Raw genomic sequence first — 24433 nt, 5'->3', positions numbered from 1 at the left:
TTTTTTGCTTCTGTTACACGCAATATGGCGGGCAAATCTTGACTAGTGTTGTCTATCATCTGTGGGTATGCAGTGTTTCAAACCATCCTAACCGAAAAATTCCTGCTTTCGTGTTACAGATTATTTTTTTCCGGGTTCCAAAACCCCACGAACCATTCGATTAGCCTCACGAACCATGCACGGATAGCCCCACAAACCATTCATAAATAGCCCCATGAACCATTCACAGCAAGGTTAGGTTAAGTAAACATAGTTAAAATTGTCATGTTCTGGGAAAACAATGGCGTCGTTGGAAACACTGACCTGGGGTTACATCATCGAACACACTTTCTTGCGCACTCCTTGTTGCCCGTTTACAAAACCATGCTAGCAGACAGCCAGCGCTCCGGCTTCCGTAGGGTAAATAAGTTTTTGTTTTTACACTTTCTGTCACTAACCATTCACGGGAACGAGGTATGCCTACGAGGTTAGGTTAGGCCTGTTAGGTTAGGTTCCATTAGCACTCATTTCACCCCTAAATATGTGCTTCATCATCGAAAAATGTCCTCAGTACGTTCAATCACGCATATCCGGACAACATCGTTTTTTCTTGATTTTCTCCTCCAGGAAATTTTTCCTCGCCTTGGGATTTACTTTGTTGAATTCCTTATAAAATAACCTTTCCAACGATATATGACACGTATTCCTTAGGAAAAGGACGTAAACTAGAGTCTTACCGAAACCTTTTTGGTATAAAAAAAGTTTTACTCTGAATATGTATAATTAACACATTCTCTACCATGTTGGTCATAATGACCGAAACTAGCACACTCCAATCATGCCAAGTTGGTCATTATGGCCGAAACATGTGGCTTACACTTTGTTGCTCCTAGTGCACCGTCGATCACGAGTATAACTGATGCGCATAAGGCATGACCAACAAAGCATGGGGAGTTGAGTATAGATAAAAATGTTTTGGCTGTTCTATTTTTTTACAGGGGAAAAAATGTCAGTTCCCCCTTTTACAGGAAAGTCCAATAACCACTTCAGTGCAGAGAACGTGTTAAGAAAATCTTGAAAATATTTTTATCACTTGTAAAGGTAACGGTTCCGATTGTTTTAGGATTTTTTCCCCAAATTTTTCAAGCAGGAAGACTAATTACCATAGAATTTCCACAATCATTGTGACATGAAATTTGAAGTAATTAATGAGCACTGTTTGGATTTCGACAACGTAAGAATTACGTTACGCACTCAGGAGCTCTTCCGATTGACAATGTTAACAAGCATCTGCAAGTATCGTAGACTAGTGGGAATTAATATGGAAGTAAATCTGAATCTTAGTAGAAAGCATTTAGGGATCTTATTTTTATGCCAAGAGAACTAAACCTCACCCACGTAAACTAACCACGAAACCATTTAGGATTATTATTAAAATGTTATGGAACTAAACCTGACCTACATAACTAAGAAAGCATGTATTGGGAAGTGAAAATACAGTGTCAAGAGAACACAGTAAGTAATTGATGAAACTCCGTAGTATGTGATGACAGAGTAAATCGAAATCAAACCATGTAAAAATTGCAATAAAATAAAATAAAATTGGGCCAATTGATTTAAGCATGCAAACCTGTACTAGGTGACAAATTTACATTTGCAGAGTGTCATATTGATTGAGAATATGGAGAACATATTTCCAACAACAATGCTTCCGTTTGTGGGACCACACAAACAAAGCCACATTTCTGGGGTTGGAGGGGTAGCTTTGAGCAGTGCCAAAGATGATCAACAGCACGTTCAGTTGTTATGCTCATCTGCAATGGTTGTCTTACGAGGCCCACTTTTCTTACTGATAGCAATGTCATGCAAATTCCTATCTCAATTATTATTAAGCACACTTTGAGCTAGCATGCAGTGTTCACTGTAGTCAGGCCACAACACACACTCATCTAAAATACTTGGATGCTCATATGGTTAATTTTCCAATGATGTGTCTGTCATCTCTGCGAAATTTTGCACAGCAGCAACAGAGACATTTCAGTGTTACATGTGTAACAGTTCACACAAAATGTAAGTTTCTAGACATGAGATTGGATGAAAATATTAATAATGAACTGATTTTATAGGATTATGGGGGCCGTTGACTACTGTATGCCCTCAAGAATTATATTGAATTTTGTTTTAATCTGCAGATTTCGGTGTTTTACGTAATATAAAATTGATCCCAGTGTGCGATAAGCACAAACAATGGAGATATTTGATCCCAAAGTATAGCCCATGTAAGTAAAAACCTTCCATCTCGTCTCTTTTTTATTAGTCAAAACCAGTTATATGCACACTCGAATAGCAAAAGAACATGCCAAAAATTGATATCAGTCCCAAACCTAACCCTCCTAACCTAACAACGTAAAATTATAGCTGCTGTTGTGGAATGTTATGTTGGGTGCTATATTCACTTGTGCGAAGTTCCTTAGGTTGTTATGCTTCACAGTAACACATCTCAGAGAGCTTAATATAACTGAAAACGTTCATAAACAACATAATTATCATAAACCATGCAAAATGTTTAACTTTTCTGATCGGGTACAGAGGGTCAAGGTTACTGAATTATGAAGTATTTTGTGGTGTCTGCTAACAAATGAAAAAAACAGTATGATGGCATAGCTGGAATGCATAAAAATATGTTACATGTGTGATTTCAGTAAAATTTGACTAAATTTGTCTGTGAAGCATATAGGCTACAGATGCTAATATTTTTTTCAGTGATATATGGAAATTATACATTCACAAACATATAAAACATTAATGCATTTAAAACCACTAATAATTTTTCAGATTAATTCATTTTTTTATTTACATGGAGTAGGACCACTTTTCATGGAATGCCCCAACAGAGTTTATCAGTCATATCTTGTCTGAACACTGTGCTAATGTTTTCTGCTACAGTGCTAACATTATAACACAATTTGAACTGACATACAAAAATCACCCTCGGTAGTGGACTGCCCCTGGTTCATTTTGAGGGACTACCAGTAAACCGTTTGAAACGGTTTACTGGTAGTAAACACCTGCCAAGTGTGTGACGTCGCACACATCTCATGGCCAATGGACCATATTATATTAGTGTGATGTCTCGCTGCAAGATTGAGTCCAAACAAAGTAGTCACGTGGTTTTAGCCTATTCAAATGCATTCTATTTTCCATCGGAAGGGGTAGCTTTAAGAATTGTGACACCAGTTACGTACATCCATGTGAAGATCAGATTTCAGAGAATACGCCAATACATATACCTTACAGAGGAGAATGAAAAGAATAAATGAATTAGGAAATGGAGTAAAGCGAATGCTCCTACCAGCTTCCAATCTGAAACCACAGCCAATGGGCAGCTGAGCTGCAGCCAGAGAGTGTGCAGAACTCCCTGATCATACTGCCGTGATCATGCATTTTCCTTTGTGTTCGGACGTCAGTTGTTTTGGCACCCACCGGGCACACAATTTCCGGAACAAGAGGTATTTGGTAACAATGTCGTGCAACAACGACTGAGAAATCTGCTGGAAATGGCTGCCGAGTTCTGTGATCGTGACGCAACGATCATCCAATATACGCTGCTGCACCTGCTCCACAAGCTTATCCTTAACGGCCGAGGGCCGCCCACTGCACTCGTCGTCATGCACATTTTGCTGGCCTTCAGTAAATGTCCTGCACCAACGACTCGTATGTTTTGTGCGTTCAAGAACCTGATCACCGAACGAACCTCGCACGCAGCGGGAGATGGAAAAAGAGCCGCTATGTTTCATCGCTGCCGTGATGCTACTGAGGACTTTCGGGAGGCATCTTCTAGGACATTCACTAGCCAGGGCATGTGCCTCTCACGCATGTGCAAAACCAGTTTCAATACGCATGGCCTGCCACCTGTGGGCGAGTAGGAAACTTACTTTCTGGATGCGCCTAATACTTTCGAATCTAAAGTAGGACGCCTCCTTCATTATCGTGGAATTCGTTAATTGTTCTACGAATAACACACATCAAATTCATCCACATAACTTTCAATTTCTTTCTTCTGCGTGTTTTGTTAGGCGTTGCTAATCCTTTCCCAGTTACTTTGTGGGATCATTTTCGTTTAAGAGGCATTTGAGAGTTCTTAATGACACACCAGTAGCTGCGGAAACATGCTCTTGCACTTGTTTAACATTCAGTACAAAATCACTGTTAGCTTCTTTCTTCATAAACTTACGCACATTGAGATAATTTCTCTACTCTGACTGTGTATCACTTTGCTTACTCCAATTCTTTACAGTTTTCACCTCAGCTGCCGTTGAATAAAAACACCTTAAGCAACACAGGTCAACAATTACGTTCCTTGTGGTAACACGATCTGCCTCCCCCCCCCCCCCCAGAGGAATAGGAGAGGGAAAATGCCTCTTTCGCCGAGGGTTTTCACCGACACAAATAATTCTCGTCATTTTTTTTCCTTGAATTATGTTAAGTACCCAATAGGACCAAGTAATGTAAATAGTTTGCTAAAGAGGAATAAAGATGGCAGCACCAGGCATGCAAGATTAAGAATTACCATAATATATGTGAATAACTTTATAAATAAGAACAAAGCAAATTGCAAAGATGAAAAACAATAGAATATATTATAAGAAGACAAATAATAAATATAAAAGAAATAAATTAATGTATATACTTGATAAATCAAACTAGTGATCATATGTAAATTGATCAGAAAACTAAAGAAGTCAAAGCACTGCTACAAATTTGTGTCTTGAATCTGTCTGATTTAACTTTCTGATAGTGGAAATTTTGTTTACCCTAGTGGCGGCACGTTCAAGTCGACGCCCCACAGCACTTTTGGTTGCACGTTTCAGCCGTGGCACCTACTTGGATGCGCGTGTCAGTCGTTTGGCACTAAGTACACCCTTGGTTGGACATATTTAGTGTTGGCATGTTCCAATTGCAGCGACAGGGGAGGAAATTAGCATAATTCCCAAAGCCTAAGGGAAAAAAGCCGTAAGAAGGATAAAGTAATCCCCAAATCGTAGAAAAAGCTGAAATAGAAGGAAATTGAGAAGAAAGTCCATATCCAAACCATCTACGAAGAAGGAAGTCCAGATCCAGTTCATCCACTAAGAAGGAAGTCCAGATCCAGAAAAACCATTGAGAAGGAAGTCCCAATCCAGATCGTCCATTGAGAAGGAAGTCCCGATCCAGAATGTCCATTAAGAAGGAAGATCCTATCCAGATCATCCATTAAGAAGGAAGATCCTATCCAGATCATCCATTAAGAAGGAAGTCCAGATCCAGATCGTCAATCAAGAAGGAAGTCCAGATCCAGACAAGTCCAGATCCAGATCGTCCACTAAGAAGGAAGTCCATATAGAAGAATATTCAAATCGAGAAAAGAAATAATAAAAAGCATATTGAGATGAAAACTGACTGTGAATGAAAATTACAAAAGAAAGTTGCTTATCATGTAAATATTCTAATTCCATGTATCCTGAGTTCGAATAATATAGACGTTTAAACGTCACCATTGGAAGGCATCCTGTCTGGTTTCGTTGTCTACAAAGAACCCTGCCCTGTAGATATTCTAGCTGAGGTTTAAAATTAAGATTTATGTACCTTTGCACAAATGGAGGTAGCAACTATCACCTTCTCAAACTGTCGCTTAAAAAAAAAAAAAAAACCTCTCTGACCTCTGTGGAACTCTCGCATCGTCTGGCTGAGCGACAGGCTTCTGTGCATCTGAAGGCCAGAGCTCAAGCTAAACCGAATGGCCTGTACTTGATACATATTTTCACCACATTTCTCTTTCCAGTCAGAACCTTTTAAAAGCTCCAGTGATTTCTAACTCGCCACAAATATTTGTCTAATATGGTGGGATGAAATGCAAACCTAATAATCAATATCTGTTCCAGATGTGCCCAGATGGCTCCACCTGCTAAGGAAAAGCAGGCAATTGTGGACCACTTCCGACTAGAAGGGAATAATTATTTTAACCATAATTACTTTGAAGAAGCAATTGAGTCATACCTGAAAGGTGGGTAAGTTATAAGTGATGCAGGCAAGCTGGTTTAATTAATGCATGGTAGCATGATGTAGCTATTTTATCACTAAATCCTTAATTCTCTGTGATTATCTTTCATTATTTTCTTTCTCTTTATATTTTCTGGTTATATGAAAATGTACTTTTCAACTCGTACAAGAAAGGGAAATCACGAGCAGGTTGTCAGTACTCTACAAAATGCATGCTTGAAAATCATGGATATCATCAGAAATTCTTGTAAAAGGGGGAGGGGTCCAAGCCATTTTATAACACTTGAATAGTATCATTCTATGGTTATTATTATACAATAAGGATTATAAACTAATAAAATTAAAAAAAAAACTATTGTTCCTATTTTATTTTTATTATATACTTGGGAGTCTTTTCTACTCTATCCACCAGATGAGTGAATACCTGTTATTAACCTTACATACCTCATTGAAGGAAAAGCTTTAAAACTTAATGGAGAAATTTTAGTCGCTCTGTGGTCTCTCTTATAAAACTCTAATTTTTGGAATTTTGAAAACTGTGAAACCCTTTTTCCTTTGATATAGCTGAATGGAAGAATATGAAAATATAAACTGGTTCCTGTATTGTACATGAATTTTTTCGATGTAGCACACTTTACTTCCTTATTCTGTTGGAATACCAACTAACTTTATTTCTCTTACTAATGCTAAAATTAACACACTTTCGGATTTTTGTAACCTGAAATGAATGATGCAAATATCCAGGGGGGTAGGTCGATGGGCCAGTTCGATCCTTCTCCCCATGTTCAAAATTCAAATTGTTTTCATACTTTTATTAAAAGTTGTTTTGACATTGTAATTATTTTATGTTGTAATTATTTTATGTATAATTATGTGTAAATTAATTAATTAAATGCTTGCACACTTGATTACACATCTGGTCTCAAGAATGAAACCCAGCTTCACATGAAAATCTGCTGGATCTGCTTGTCTTGAGGCTACTGTAACCAGGAAAGGTTGCTCTCTGAAAAGTGTGGATGCTTGTGCGAGCTGCTTCTCAAATCATAAGTTCTCTGGTAAATAATGCTGACTGACTCACTCTCTAGCCTTCTTAAACCTGTAGGTTTATGGCTGCAGCAACGCAAGCCTTCCATCTGTCCCTATCCTGGGCAAGATCAATCCAATTTTTTCCATCCTTACCAATTTCCTTTAGGTCCTTCTCAACATGATCCCTCCATCTTCATCTTGCCCTTCCTACAGGTCTCTTACCACCAGGTTTCCCAACAAAAATCTTGTAGACTCTTCTTTCCTCTCCCATTCGTGCCACATGGGCAGCCCATCAAAGTCTTTTTGATTTGCTTATTTTACTCTTAATTTCTACTTGAGAAATTTCATTCCTATTTCTTGTATGAGGGTGCAATGTGTATTTGTTTCAGAAGTTTGAAGTTGAAAATTATCTTCCCCATAGTGTAATCAGATCATAGGCCAAAAAGATGTGGCAACTTTAACTAGTAGAACTGTGTGTGGTGTGCATTTCATTTTCTCATTTTTTACCTCCCCATCTACCTTTAACTTGATTCTTTTGTCTAGATTTCTTAAACAGAATTTATATTCCAAGCATCAGTTGTAATCATAGCAAGTTGTATATTTTACAATGGTAGTGTTATCGCAAAGGGCAAATCCTTCAAATATATATATATATATCTGGTGTATATACCCCATTGCAAGTGTTACTCTACCATGTAGAATCTCAACAAATCTAGCTATATGTGTGTCCTCTGCCTTGAAAAATATCTATGCTCTCTAAACAGCATGGCAAGATGTATCCTGTAGGATGAAGGTACTGACTAATTAGACAGCATTCATTCTGCCCATGTAGCTAGTGAGACTGAAGTCTTGACTATACCTGTGAGTTACATAATGTAATATTTACCAGAAATTAATTTATCAGTTGGTAGAGCACCTGGCTACCCTTAAGACCCAGGTTCAAATCCCGGGCCAGTTGATCTGGACCAGAAATTTTTCCTGTTTCTGCCGGCCCACCCATCCTTGTATAAATGGTATCTTAGGGGCTAAAGGCAACCGACCAGGTGTGATGCCGAACACATCATTCCAACTATGGCCGAGTTCAAGAACATGTGGAGCTCTATACCTTATGCCTTCATGGCATGCATGTACATGCACAGGGGTACCTTTACCTTACCTTTTTAAGTTGTTTTTCGGACAATGTGAATAAAATAACATGGATGTATTGAAGTGTAGATTTTGTAGAGTCGTAGCTTCATTCTTGAAAAATCCAAGGTCAAATTCGAGCCTCTATGTGAACACTGCTTAGTTTACCGTTTACCACCATGACTGAAAATTTTGATCTCATGTTTCTTGTGAGACACGTGAATCCTTCCTTATTCCTTACTGCTGTTTAGTATGGATAATCAGACAATTTTTTTGGCAAAATTTCTACAAATGATCTCTACTATCAGTAAAAGTCAATATGTGCTTCACATGTTTGTAAACCTTTTTAACATTTTGTCCACTCATTTACATAATAGCCGGCCTCTGTGGCAGAGTGGTTAGCACAGCATGCTACGATGCCCGAGGTCCCAGGTTCAAATCCTGGCCTGGGTGTTTGTGTGTCCCCCTTCATCAATTTCATTGTATCATATAACTCATCCTCATCTTCACAATTAGCCAAAAGTGGCAGAAAAGTGAAGAAAAATAAACCAAGTCAATCAATCATTTACATAATATTGTATTAAGTGCATTGCAAATAATAAAGAGATTTCTTCTGATGATTTCGGGCCTCCCGATGGAGCAGTGGTAGCGTCATCACCTTGTAATCAAGGGGTCCCGGGTTTGATACCCGGTGGAGGCACATGGCACAGTGGTTCAGATCCCACTTTAAACTGTAGGTCCAGTCCCGATTAACCTTTCTGTGCATAAAGTGGACTTAAAACAACAATTCAATCAATCAATCTTCTGATGATTTAGAGCTGTCTGCAGAGCTCAATGATGTAAGTGACCATTGTAAGCTACAAAGGGATATAAATGCAATTAAGTAGTGTTTAGATGTTAATAACTTTCTATTAACTTATCCAAGTCAGTTGCAGTGACCTTCTCACGCAAGAAACAGTACTCTTGTTACACATATGAAATAGATAAAGTAACATTTTCAGGATCTGTAACATGAAAGGTGGGTGATGTAAATATAATAAAAGTCAAAGCTGACCAAGAGGATAGTGATCGAATTTGCAACCCAACAGACCAAGGTTACTAAGCCGTACACAGTATTTGAAGTATGCAAAATGTGGTAACGAATCACTTCAGTCCCGTTAATAGATATCCAGTGACCTATCAATTACATGCTGTCGAAAAAATAGTACAATAATTCTGCAATGAACATGCAAATAACAATCAACCAAATGTCAGTATTAAATTGCTGTCTTTTCCCAAAATGCATCACGTCCTATTCTTTAACCTTTTGGTGCCCCAGCGTCTCGAACGAGATACCCAAAAGTAATCCTCAGGACACCAAGCGTCTCGATCGAGATGCTGTGTCAAGGTCGTAGTTTTTACGTTATAACTTTTCTATTTTTGGCTAGAATTTCGATTTTATTTTTTTATATTGTTCCTAACACATGTATTTAACAGAAATGGTTTTTTGCATTTTTTTGTCTTCAAAATGGAGGGGGAAAGGTGGGAAAAGGGACTTCTCTTTTGCATCTCTTTTCAAGGTCAATTTTTTGCCGAGAGGAAGACCAGCTTTGTTGTTCTAAAGCAATGCTTTTCACTCCCTCTTGCTAAGTGCATTCGAAGGAAGCTTGTTTATCAGTATCCGATGTCAAAATGAAAGTTTTCCGTGAGAGCGCAAGCAGGGGGGGACTGGTTGTTGAATCCGCGTTGTGAGGATGGAATTTCGAAGAGCGCTGAAGGAAACCCTTGTTTTTTTTTTTAGCACAAGTGGCAACAGGGGTTACCCAGCATTGTCTAAAAATAGAATTTCAAGCAACTGCAAGAATTGGCGCTCATTTGTCACTACGTTCTAGCTTTTCGTCCGTGAATGTTGTCTTAGGTGTCGTTTTGTGCCCAAGTGCGAGGACAATTGTTGGGTGAAGTGACAATTTTTTAAAATAATTTTTTGTGGTTTTCTCCCTTCCCCCTCCATATATACACCAAATTTGCATAAATTTTGCATTTTGTGCATTTTGACATTTTTTTTAAGAAAAGTATTTTTGAGGGGATTTCCCCCTTTCCCCCTCCATATGTACGCCGAATGTGCATAAATTATATACTGTCTGAATCTGTGATTCATTCTGCGTACAACGGTATATCTTTCATATCTCTAGGGCATTTAGTTTCTGAGCTATAGTCATTTCAAGGTACCGCTGCATTTTGAAGCTTGAATCAGTGGCCATTCCTTTCGGGGGTACAACTCAAGTTACATTGGTCATACGACAATGATGCAAGTATTTTTCTGTTTCTTACATGCCAGCGATAATTTCTATGTGCATTTTGAACTTTTCATATCCTTTTTTTCGGAGGGCAGGGGGGGGGGAAACCCCATTTTAAAAAAAAAAGTATTTTCAGTGGTTTTCCCCCCTTTCCCCCTCCATATATACGCCGAATGTGCATAAATTTTATATCGTCTAAATCTGTGATTCATTCTGTGTACAACGGTATATCTTTCATATCTCTAGAGCATTTTAGTTTCTGAGCTATAGTCATTTCAAGGTACCGCTGCATTTTGAAGCTTGAATCAGTGTCATATGATAATAATGCAAATATTTTTGTGTTCCTTACATGTCAGCGATCATTTCCATGTGCATGTCGACACTGTCATGTACTTCTTTCTTGGGGGGAGGGTGGGGAACCAAATTTTTTTTTCCGAAATTTTGGAATTTTGAGAGTTAGCCCGAATTTTCAAAAATTTCATATAGTCTGAATCTCTGGTTCATTCCGCGTACAACGGTATATCACTCATCTCTCTAGGGCAATTAGCCTCCGATCTACACTCATTTAATTGAAACTCTGCATTTTACTCAAAATCGGCTCGGGCAATAGAGGCTTACTTGTGAAAAAGGCCTTGGGCGGCAAAAGGTTAAGGTAAAGCAAAAAATACATTCGTTAGACCACTTCTTTTGGCGCCAATTCAAATCAACAAGTATTATATAGAAAAAGCGTATATTTTACGCAATAAACCATTCTTAAATACATCTAGTAGTCCAGGTCGATAAAAAAGGTACTAAGAATTTAGGTTTTATGCGTTGCTTTATTTCGACAGCAACGGAGATTGAGTGATGATAACAATAACAAAGTACAATATTCTCAATTGCATGTAAGTAACGTCCATCGTTATCCAAATTCTAATACAACATTTAATATTTCACAAATTAGGAGTGATCAATTGCGATCCTCATTCACCTAAAAGATTCATAAGAAGTAGCTTGTGAAAACCTGCCATCCAATTGATATTCACAATAACATTCAAAACAGTTATAAACTACGTTTTAACATGCATAGATTTACTAGACTATCCCAATCTTAAGAATTCAATAACTAATCATTGCTCATTTGATGCTCTCAACTACGCTCCCCTTTCTACTAGTTCGCCCTCACTTCCGCGATATTGCGTTTCAAGACATTAGTCGATGAACAGAGTTTTTGATCACGTCTTACTCGAACATCCGAACAATAGCATTATCGGGACAATCTACAGTTCGCCTAATACATCAGACATTACCAAATTTCAGTTCAACTTCAATTCTTCACTTCGTGTACTTGGGAAAGTCGTTGCTTTTTGCATGTTTTGCGATCACTTGGGGCAATCATCCGAATCTTACCGAGTGATTCACAGTACATACCTTATTTAAATTGGTTGTCACACTCCTTTTGTCCAATGTAACAAGGGGATCTTCAAATGCGAAGTTTGGCTCCAGTCATTGTCACACTCGGTACTTCCTTCTAGAATCTATTCCAAGAACATGAACGACTTCTGACATCTAATGGAACGTAGAAGAACTGCTCACACTCCTAGTAACCTCTTCCCAATAGTTTCGTGCTTGACTCGTACTGTAAGAATCACGAACCTTCCGACCTTCTGTAAACAACCGTCTCACTTCGAGTAACGTATCACTCCGAGCCAGCTGTTCATGAATGGTGCGGCCATCATATGCTTCTCACTCGCAACCTTTAATTTTATGTAACATGGTAAAACTTTTCTTATTTTAACTGATAATCTACACATTGAAGTATAATAAATTTTCTAGAAGTGATTAAATACGTGTTCTTGTTCAAGAATGAACATATTTTTCTACGCCAAAAGTCCCATTTATCTGACACTGGGTTAACAGAACCCCCTTCCCCCCCCCTATCTCAGTATGACAGCGCCAAAGTTATACGTACAACAGAGAGAGAGATTCATTTCAGTAAATTCAAGCCTTTGGGTTTTATTGCTTCCTCTTCCACCAAATTATTGCCCATCATTGTTGACATGTAGAGTATTGTTTTCTCCTTTGTGGAACAAATATACCACCAGTTTTAGCAGAAGCTAAACGAACATAAGCCGGGGAATAAAAAGAGATTGTTTATCTTTCTCTCGGTTTCTTGTGCACTAGAAAACAAGAAGACTATAATAAGCACATTATTTACGGACGTCTCATGCAAGTAATGTATTGTTTTCTTACCTTGATTCAGCAGTTCCTTTTTGAACTTGAGGCATTTTCGGCGCTAGACATCATCCTGTCACAGTACGGTCTGTCAAATTTGCTTCCCAAAAAGGAACTCAACGTGGCAGAAGAGGCGATTTAACGTCGACTGCTAAAATTGGGGAGATCGTCATCAATCATCACTATCAACATCTTCCCCACAGTGGACAGGACGGCTCTTTGATTGAAAGAATACAAAAGCACCTCGCGTTGTATTGCGTTTATCTCAAAATCGGTGTACTTGTTTATACGAGGAACGACGTGTTTTTTTTCGCGGGACTCACAACTTGACCGGTCGTTTTCCTTTCTTTCACCAGACCGAAAACACAAAGATGAAGACACACAATTACACTTGGACACCAACTTCACTGCTTGCTGAGGATAGCACCGACACAACGTCACATAAACGTTAAGAACGCATGGAAGTCGCCATGTTTGAAACTGGCGCTATTTTCTTACTGTTCACGTGATCGATTGTAATTTATACAATAATCATGTATTATTATTATAGACAGAAACCTTTAATGAAAATATATTTTAAAATGTATAATGCAATGTAATTTACACATTCTTCTTCCATTAGCTTACTTTCATAGAACGGACTACATGATGCGGAAGAAATCCGTTATTAGGCTGTTGCCAACCTCAATACTTCTCACTAAGTCAAGTACAGAAAGGGAAATGGTATGTCGAATGTCGGCATATGATAGTGTGATTTCACATTGCCAGTGACGAACCTCCGGGGGTGGGGGTGGGGGTGGGGGGGGGACACAGGAGTCGATCTATATTCCAGAGGTGTTCACCATCCGGATGGTGACATCCTCACACTCCGGAATACTTTTGCGGGTGAAGGAGGGCAGGCCGTAGGGTGAGGGAGGTTGATTTAAAATGAACACCTCACAACAAGAGAGAAGAAAAATGTGAGAATATTTAAAAATTCACCCCTAAATATGCATTTTATTTTATATGTAGCGCACAATAAAATGTAACTGCCTCAAAATATTTCTGTATTCTAGAGTCTTCTTTCCCCACTTTTATGCTTCTCTAAGTTTCCGTTTTAGTTTCCCGTGGTGTCTTTGCTGCATAATCCAGCATTTTTGAACGGGATGAAAAGGACATACGAGTGTGTTTTTGGATGAAGTAACTTTAGAGATGTTGAAGTACACTCTGGAGGATACTGGAATGTGTGACATTGAGGTGTAGATCGACACGCACATTTGTCATTAGTTACGAGACGATGAGGGATAGGTGATATTTAAATTCCAAATTAGTTAGCCGTCCCCGTGACGGAGTGGTTAGCACATCGTGCTACAACAGCAGGGGTCCCGGGTTCGAATCGTGGCCTGGGCATGGATGTTTGTGAATGTCCATTTATCGATGTCATCATATCATCGTCATTGATTCCTATCGTAAATTAGCCATAAGTGGCACAAGTGGGGAAGTAAAATAAAGCAAATCAATCTAACCAAATGAGTTATTTCCATTATTTTTATCTAATTAGTAATTATTAATTTAGTCAATCAAATCATATGTATTAGCTTACTTTCATTATCTATAATAATAAATCATAACACTTTCAAACATGAAATAAATTTAATGAAGAGACCCCGATTTCAAAACACAATTTATCTCAATGTGTCAGATTCTTCTAGCAAGGTTTTTTTTTAGTAAAATATGAGAGAAAATTAATCCTTTGGTACGGAACCGTCTTACTCCTGGGGGATAAGATTTAAATTTTGTATTTGATTTTTTAATTTAGCGTTGCTTTTCTTCCACTTTTGGCTAATCCCGACGATGAGAATGAGTGATCGTCAGATGAAATTGATGAAGGGACACTCACAAATAACACCCGAGCCTGAATTTCGGTGATGAGTCTGGAAGTCGGCCACCAGGCAAGATGTACATTTTTAACTTTTTTTTCACATACATTCAGTAACTTTCAACAGGTCATCAGTGATACACTGCTTATTCCGCATCTGTTGACAAATGGAATGTTTTTACATCTTGTAAGCTATGTGGATTATTTTTTTCATAAGTTTGCAACACTGTTAGGGTACACGTGCTTTTGTTTACAGAAGGTCTGAAGTTCTATGATTCTCACTTTAGATTCTCTTCATGGGCTTTGGAACAGCTTGCCTCATCGAACGTCACTACCTCTTCCGCTATGGTTAGTTACATGCTTGACTCGTGGATTCTCTTCCCTGTTAAAACTAGTCCACTGACGAAATGTTCAATTAAACCACCGGAATGAGTACAATGGGGCACACGTGCAATGTTTCTAACGGGGTGTAATCAGTGGCGTAGCGTGATTCTATGAAAGGTGTAAGGCTTCCTTAGATAAACCTGATCTGAATATTGGATAAAGAAAACCCAAAGATATCTTAACGAAATAGAATATATTTGAATGTAAGTCATGCATCGGCATACTCAATTTCAAAGATAAAATGCACACACTCTATGTTAACAATAATAGCCTATGTATTACTTAATGAAAATTCTCATTTATACTGTAACTCGATCCGACGATCCTTTAGCCTGAACACCTCAATCACGTCGTCGTAGAATCGGGAGTTTCTGGTCAATGTCTTTAGCAGCTCCTTTTCAATGGATATCAGTCCCAAGTCAGATTTCCTTGCCCGAGTCTGTGTGCTGCGTTGAAATGTGTGAATCCTCTTCAGTGTAGAAAACTACTTTTCCACCGACGAGCTTGAGGCAGGAACAGTGAGGAAGAATTCTGTTAGTTTGTACACTTGTTCAACAGCTTCATTCAAATGGGTAGTATGCAGGTACTCATGAAGTTCAAACACAGTCTTTACTCGATATTCGGCTTCAGAATAAATTACCTATAGCTCAACTTTCAACTGGTAGCAATTGACAAATTTCGCATACAGCTTAGTTAAGCACACAAACTCTTCCTCTGGAAAGGCCATGTCATATTTTTATTCTTATTATTCTTTTTCTTTCACTAAAAAGCCATTTGTGGGAAATGCGTAAGATACAATTTGCAAATGCAAATGCATTCGAAAATATTACTCATTATCATGGTTACGATATTTGCGCACATTTTGAAAAGCATATCAAGCAACTTAGACAAAGGAAAAGGTAAAAAAAAAAAAATCTGTAAATCATAACGCTAAGTATTACGCGCATGCTTTTAACATTACGGGCAACTGGGATGCACGCACCTAACTTTGCGGGCGCTGCCGGATCTAGAATTGCCAGACATTCCTCTTTTATCTTTAACTTCGCTGCTTCTAATGAAGGTAATATCCAACATTAAACCATCTCTTTGTGAACTTAATAGTTAGTTTACACATTTAAAATGACACCAGTTTTGTTAGCTACACCGCACGTCAAGCATTGTTGAAACAACACGGGAGTCTATTTCCTTGGTTCTCTTCTGACCGTGCAAACAGACGCAGCGGGGACAGAAATCTCACCAGATAGCAGCACTCACTCCGTAATGCGCATTACAGTGCGTCAGAATTGTGATTGTGATTGGTTGAGAAGATACTACGTAAGCAAACACACCGGCCGTGGGCGAGTCAAAATCATTTCTTCCATTCACTCGCACGTAAGTCCTCTCAAGAAGCCTTACAGAGAAACAACTCGAATCAAAACAACTCCTCAATTGTTTCGTTAAAAGTTCTACTTGAAGTCTGATATTGCTATGTGTGTTCAAGCGATAAATACGGGAATGAAATATGTTTTCTTCAATAATTTCAGCTTGTAAGGTGGACTTACAAGCCTTACGTGGACACTACGCCGCTGGGTGTAATAGTTTCAATTCAACACGTCCTCGTGTTACCAACCAAGGTGCCACTCACTTACAGACGGTAAATTTCACTAAGTAAAAGTCAGGGCACCAAACAAAGAAATACAATTAAGCACCATTTTTGCTTACGTAATCACCACCGTACCATCGTCGTCACGTTAGAACTTGTTCTTTTCAAACCCTGTTTGTGATCCGTCAGTATATTACGATTTCGATGCGAAGTATGCAAAGTTCTAAATCAGACGAGCCAGAACTAACCCAATATTCCCCCGTGGCAAATTCTGCCACTGCGACGCTTGTCTCAAGCACCTTGCACAATGCATGTGCTGGCTGAACTGTTCTTGCATTCTCACAGTAGAGAGAAAACGGCAAAGTGTGACGTTGAGGGCCTCCACCGGCGACTTTCGATACTTTACGTCACAGACAATTGAAAGGATGTACCAGCTGTCAGAGTTGGGCGAAGTGTGTGAGGTGTTTTTATGCGTGCAAAATTTATATTAAATTGCTTGAATTTGCACTCGCTAATAAAACACGTCACAGATCTTGGGAGTTTTTCTTGACAGGAAACTTAAGTTTAAGGAGCCTCTTCATTATATGATATCAGCAAGTAGGAAAATGACAGGCTGGGTCACAAATAAATGGCAAGAGCTGAGCAATGATTATCTTCTTTTACTTGTGTATGTGGCATTCGTCAGACCCATTCTAGAATTCAGTACTGTGACATCGAACTTTTCCTGTGTCATTGTAGCTGGATCCTGTGGCCGAGTGGTTAGCACATCACGCTGCAACACCAAGGGTCCTGGGTTCAAATCCCGCTCGGGCTTGGTTGTTTGTGAATGTCCATTCATCAATTTCATCATTTCGTCACTCATCCCCATCTTCGCAAATTAGCCAAGAGGCACTAAATGCAAAGTAAAATAAACTCAATCAATCAATCAATCCTGTGGCATTGTAAAGAGTGACACAATTGATCATATACAGAAGGAATTTCTTTCCTACTTAATTTAATTTTAGATTTGAATTATTTAAATTCTTTTATAGCTATGGTAATATATTGAACCCCTGTCATCCAGAAGAAACAAAAATGATCATAAATTTGTTACGAAAATTTTAGAAAGTTATTACTCTGTCCCCATGCTTTTATCCAAAATATCTGTACGAGCTATGCTGTATCATGTAAGAACAAAAGGAGCATCATTAACAAGCTGTAAAGAATATAGAAAAAAAATGATTTTCTAAACTCGGCTGTCAGCAATTATAATGATTTTTACCGATCCTAAGGGTCACATTGTATTTTAATGTATTTATTATGTATATGTTAATATACTTTTTATGTATTTTGTATTTCTCCTGTACATTTGTTAGGTATTGCCTCCTTATCCAATTTGTACTATTCATTTGTAACATCAATTATTACACATATTGCTGTAGTAAGGCTATTTAGCCGTTTTTCAGCAGGATAGTACTGGGCGTTTCATAAATAATTGAGGGGATACAAAAATTTATTGCAAGTAAAGTATTGAACTTACATTAATGAAGCCAGTTCAGAACGAATGAGGAACTCAGTATTTTTGCACACCTACAAATGTTCAATGTTTGCACCACGGCTGACATGGCACACATCAACATAATAGTCTAGTTCTTGCCACACTTGCACCAACATCAGCCTGTCTATAGTGTCGATCGTTGCGATGCTATGTTTCCTTAGGGCTGCGATATAATGCGGCATCAGTGAGACAAATACCCTGTCTTTGATAAAACCCCACAATAAGAAGTCACATGGTGTAAGGTCCTGTGATCTTGAGGACCAAAACATTGCACAAAACAATGTGAGTGATGTGGGTGATTTAAGTGTCACCTAACGGCAGGGATGTGAACTCTCAGCTTAACAAAACATACACGCACAAATTGTTTGCATTCCTCGATCGTTCTGGACTGGTTTCATTAATGTAAGTTCAATACTTGCAATAAATTTTTGTAACTCCTCAATTATTTATGAAACAACCAGTATAAGTATAAATAAATAAATTTCTTAACACTGATTTTGTTTCTGGTTGCAGGTTTACGGGTTAATGATAGGAATCCTCACCTCCATTGTAACATAGCTGAGGCATACATAAGGGTAGAAAAATTTCACAAAGCAGAGGAGCATGCTATAAAGGCCATTACATTGGAAGATAAACTCACTAAGGTAAGATTATCATGTAAGGAAATAGTTGTAAGACAAGGATGAGAGAGATGGCAATGTATTGTATCGCCGATATCCATGCTGTGAGGATCGGTTGGAATTTTTTTATCGATTCAGGCCAATACTTTTTCAGCAATTTGGTTTTTTGTGGAGTCTTCAAAAAATTCCACGTGTGGAGTCTATTTATCCTGGAAATTATGCAGAATTAGAAGTTTTCTTTATTTTGTACCAGTATTATGTGAAAATATTAATTTTGTGATTATTAGGGCTTGGAAGTTGATGACCTAAAAAATGTCAAAAAAATGTCCTTAAATTATTAAAAAAATGACCTAAAAATAATTTTTTCTCTGAAAATGAGAGATTGATTTTTCATAAATTTTCATGAATTTCCACATAATAATGCATTGATATCATTAAGCATATCGCCATCAGTATGGGAATCAGTTCAAAGTGGTATTGGTCCAAACTGGAGAATACTCTCATAATTTTGTTACGCTTCAATTTATCAAAACAAACTGCTACCCGGTATACAAAAATCTCAAAATAAATATTTGAAGCGTATGATTTTTAGGAAGCTGCTACCTTAGTATTATTTTGCCCAGCCCAATAATATACCCTGAACTACGTGGATCGATTTGACTTGCTCGCAGGAGACAAAGAACTCAAAATGCCCGAGTGCACAAATCTGGGTTAACGCAACCCTGTTGAGAAATGGGGGAATCGTCTAGTTCCCCCTCCCAACAAAATTACGTATGCCCAAAAGAACCCACATAAACAATCTCATTCACACTAGATTTTTCTACGTCAATGGCTTATTTACAGAACAGGACAAACTTTAGTATTTTTTGATTCATTAAAAGTTATACTCAAAATTAACAAGCTTTTATTTATGAATAGTTTTGTTATGTAAAACAAGAACAGTGACTTGACCAGTACAAACAAAGTTCAAATTCTTATATAAAAATCAAAGAAGGTAAAAGGAAACACTCCGGTGAGTGTTTCCGGTGAGTGTTTCCTTTTACCTTCTTTGATTTTTACTTAGCCCTTTTGGCCCTCCTTGCTTTTATCCATTATATATACAGGGTGTTTCTAAAGGTCGTTTACAACGCTTGGGAGGTGATTCCTCACACGAAAACAAGCAAAAAGTGTGAGTTCCATTTTTACGACTGAGGCCTCGTTTCCGAGATAGGAGCCTCGCAAAAGGTGACAAAGTGAACGTCACACCTAACTGGGACGAATACTATCACAGATAGAGAGGCGGTTCCAAGGGAATCATAAAGGAATCGTATGTGCTCAGTCCGGAAGTCACTATGAAAAGTTCACTGCACGCATGCGCAATGGAGTCCTCAAAGGAATTGGGGATTTCCAGCAAGAACAATACATGGAAAGGGTATGTAACGCAGCAAGAAGGACCGTGACAATGAGAAATGCGTTAAAGACAACACATCCCGACCTCAAACATCAAAACATGAGCACGGAACACAAAATCCGAAAAGTTGAGCACGGTTGCATACCCCAGTTACACGCGAGGAATGAACGAATCATGTCATGTGGCATACGAGACACATATTACTCCACCAGGAGGAGGGAAAGAAAAACTCAATATCAGATGATTGCGACAACGTGTATTTTTACACTCGACAACTACGTAATATCCCCCCCCCCACACACACACAACAAACAACAAAAGCTACAATGTCTTACGCTCAGACAGTGCGTGTCACTGTACACCAACTGAAGATGTCACTTTCACCACACAAAGGGGTTGGGGAGCAATACCAAGAGTGTTTTCACTAGGATTTGCTGAGGGCAATAATCACAGACGGTTTTCAAAATGTCTGCCGTTCACTTCTACGCAGAGATGACAGCGACGAATCAAGAATTGTCGAGTACGAGCAAACAAGCCAGGTGTATCTGCCACCGTCGCGTCGGCGACGTTGATGCGAGCTGATGTGACAGGTGTGTCGTATACGAGTGTTTTCATTTCTCCCCAGAAGAAAAAAATCGAGAGGGTTGGGGTCTGGCGACCTCGGTGGCCAAGGCACAGGCTCATCCCTATCAATGAACCTATTGCGAAACACGTCATGCAGGAAATGTCGTACATTACGATCGAAATGAGCTGGTGCCCCATTGTGTTGGTACAGTCATGTTCAAAAAATCTGACGCATGGATTTTTTCTAAGTCCAACGTCTTACGAAATTATGTTGGTAGCTCTGAAACAAGGAAGTATTGTGAAATACACGATCCGCCAATCAGAGTGAAGTTCGATTCGGAGAAGCAGGAGGCGTGACTCACGGTCTTGTCCACAGAAAGTTCAACCAATGCAGCATTTTCAAACAAGAGATAACTTCCTTATTGGTTAAATATTGTTTCAATAACGCGAATCAGCAGAAAGATTGCGCAAAAGTTTACTTTGTCGCTTTAATTGCCTTTAATCGTTTCAAATTAGTATTAAATTGTCCCAATTATAGTTCACGAACTTAATATATGTATTCATGTATGTGTTTGACAATCATACATCACTCATTAGAACAATTTTCACATTGTTTTCACTACGTGAGCTGACATTTCATTTACATTTACGATAAAATAGTCGTTTGGATGCAATAACAGTTTTCATTAATTGATTTAGAGATGCATTTTTATTTGTTGAGTTAATGATTAAGTTAATTCGTTATTTTTCGCAAAAAGAAGGAACCACAGCTGAAAGAAAATACACAAAATGCATTATTGGGGTCAAGAGTTCGTTTAACATCACTTTTTGCACACATAGGCTGATCACGACTCGGGATACATTTAAATTGGAATGTGAAACATTATGCGACCTGACTGGAACTTAGAAAAGACACACTGGTTACAAGACGTCGATACATTACACTATGATATGGCGAACGCTTATAATAATGAGGGGTTGTGTGAGAGGGAGAGGGGTGACGGAAAGTAGGGTATTGAATTTTATATTTATACACATACAAGCGTAAGAAAATATTTATTTTGATGCATGTGTGTGCGGGGTGGGGGGGGGGGGGGAGAAAGAGAGGAACAGAAATATATTGGGAGAGAGAGGACGAAGAGGTGATTATTTTAGTTGTAGAAAATGTTTTATTTCACATTCAGTAATAGAAACAGCCAATAATGACTATCTTATGAATACCATATTTAATGTAAATTTATTCTAGAAATGGGGGCGGGGAGCTGTTTGTTTAAGTTCAGTGCAGGATAAGAATTGACCCGGTGAATACACACAGTGGTTCGTATCTCACTTTAAACTGTAGGCCCAGGCCCGATTAGTCTATCTGTGCATAAAATAGACATGGACTTAGAATTCAGTAGGAAAATAACGTCGATTTAGTATTTTGGATTTTAGATGCGTTTAGACCACTAAATTACCAATCTGATAATAAGAAACCTGTCCTCATCTTTTCATTTTGAAAGAGAGAGAGAGAGTTAATTGTATAATCTTTCGCTGTTAATTTCAAAGACGACTAATTCAAATAGTAACAATAAGGTAGGAATAAAGCTTACGAAAAGTTTTTGCCACCGTGGGGATTTGAACCTACGACCATTAGAGTGACAACCCAGTGCGATAACCACTACCCCACGAGTTCGTTTCTTCATACAGCATGATTATAAGGAAAGGCCAATTCGTTCAATGTGAATTAGAAATATAATCTCCACCCGCTTCTTTATAAACAACGCACCCGAACGCTCTTTTCTAGCAAATTAAAGAAAGGTGGTATAAATGTCACAAAACATTTAAGTAAAATCTACTATATTTATACTTCGAAGTCTTTTTACATGGACTGCTGGAAAAGAATCGATCTGCCAATCAGAGTGGCGTTCGTTTCGGAAAAGGAAGAGGCGTGACTCACAATCGTCTCCACAGGTGGAAGAACAAATAGGTTTTTACCAAATGTTGGCATAACATTGCTATTTGATAAATATTGTTTCACTATCGCGAATCAGCAGAAAGATGGGATAAAGGTCTATATTTTTGCTTTAATGATGTCGCAAATATTACTAATAACATCGGTTACAATGAGTATTTAATAAACTATATCTATTATATCAAATGAAATAGTTTTAACGTTGTTTTCACTATGTGAAATGCTATTGTGTTTATTTATTGACAGAGGATATCAAATTACGTCAAATAGATTTTCACTAAATTATTTACAAATCTTTTTGTTGCTTGATTATTAAATTAGCGTCGCCAAGTTTGACACCAAAGGTATAATTGCAACGGAAATAAATGGAAAGTATTGATGAAAAAGCGTCGATATTTTACTACCACAATTTGCACGAAATCCAATATTAGTGATACATTGTATTAAAGCCAGTCGCCGTGATTGAGTGGTTAGCGCATCGCGCTGCACCCCCAGGAGTCCGAATTCCGGTCTGGGCACGGATGTTTGTGAGTGTCGTTCATCAATCTCATCATATCATCACTCATACCCATCTTCGCAAATTTGCCAAAAGTGTCACAAAAAGAGGAATAAAATAAAGCAAATCAATCATTGTATTATGGATTCCACAGGATTACCTCTTATTGAATTTTTACACCGGAATAAAGACAGACAAAGCAGAGCTTTCGTCCTTTAAGAAATTAATTGCAGACATTCTTCCGCAATAAATATTATTAACATCACCTCTTCTTGCGCATATACACAGAAAATCAAACACACACAAAATATAAAATTCATTAAAAGTAGTCTTGAGCAAAAAACATTATTAGGATTAATTCTTTTTACACTAATTCACAGAAATACAGGCATGCCCAAAGCAAGGTTCCATCTATTTCAAAACTCATTGAAGCTAGTCTTGCGCATTAAACATTATCAGGGGATTAATTCTTGTTAGCTACATTCTTTCACAGATATACAGGTTTGCGCAAAGCAAGGTTTCCATCTATTTCAAAACTCATTGAAGATAGTCTTGCGCAATAAACATTATTATGATCATTTCTTACTGTACTTTGCACGAGAAATTCTAACGTGCGATAAAGCACGTTCCGCTTCGTTGTGAAAATTCACGAAGCCTAATCGTACACAACACAATTCATGATGCTTACTTGTTGTTGCAATTGTTAAATAGATATACAAACGTGGCATTGGATAGCTTTCTTCTTTTCGTAGCTCTTAGAAGGAATTAATTTTGAACGAACATTATTATGCCTACTTCTTATTCAAATTACGAGAATAAATGTTTACGTGCACAAAATATAGTTTTCCAAAATAGCTTGTCTTGCGAATTATTTGAGTTTTTGATAATGACCCAAAAATGTTTACTTCATATTTATCGATGGCTCTAAAGAATGTGGCCAGTATCTGCCTTCTGGTCATTGTTTTTATTTAAAATCGGGCTTATGACAAAAACTATCAAATGCGTATCTATTATAAGTCTTATGTACTCTTACGGCGGGCGCTATACAGGGGATGAGGGAAGCAGGGAGCGAGGAATAAGCAGCTGACCAACCAGACAACAGCGTTGGTGCCGAGAGGGGAGAAGGTGCTGCCACACCTCGTTTTGCAGCCTGCTGCGTTTCTTATAGCTCTGGACTGATCGCTTCACCGCTCCCCACTTCCCTTGCCAGCATGTAGAGCGCCCGCCGTAAGACTGGACAAGAGCTATGGTTTGAAGTTCTATGAAGATATTTCCCGGCACAGTAAAAATAACATAGCCTATATTCCTTTAGATAAATGTATTTGAAACGGAATAATCATCAATTGTGTTAATTTATTTTTGAAAATTCAACAAGATTTGTGCTAGTGA

At 38.2% G+C, this 24433-nt stretch overlaps 1 protein-coding gene across 5 annotated transcripts in view; it reads left to right on the top strand.

The window, feature by feature from the left end:
- Positions 1–24433, top strand: part of LOC145994928 (uncharacterized) — a 251363-nt gene that overhangs the window by 5401 nt on the left and 221529 nt on the right. For all 5 annotated transcript variants that reach the window (XM_083131426.1, XM_083131428.1, XM_083131429.1 and 2 more), the window contains exons 2-3: positions 5901–6022; positions 18534–18664. In XM_083131426.1, coding sequence (XP_082987552.1) covers positions 5901–6022; positions 18534–18664 — 253 coding nt within the window. The remainder of the gene's footprint in view (positions 1–5900; positions 6023–18533; positions 18665–24433) is intronic.

This window comes from Lepisma saccharinum, chromosome 11 (assembly GCF_977018435.1).
Source record: "Lepisma saccharinum chromosome 11, izLepSacc3.1, whole genome shotgun sequence".
NCBI lineage: Eukaryota > Metazoa > Arthropoda > Insecta > Zygentoma > Lepismatidae > Lepisma > Lepisma saccharinum.
The sequence above is the reverse complement of the archived record's forward strand: the minus strand, read 5'-3'. Positions and strand labels throughout refer to the sequence as shown.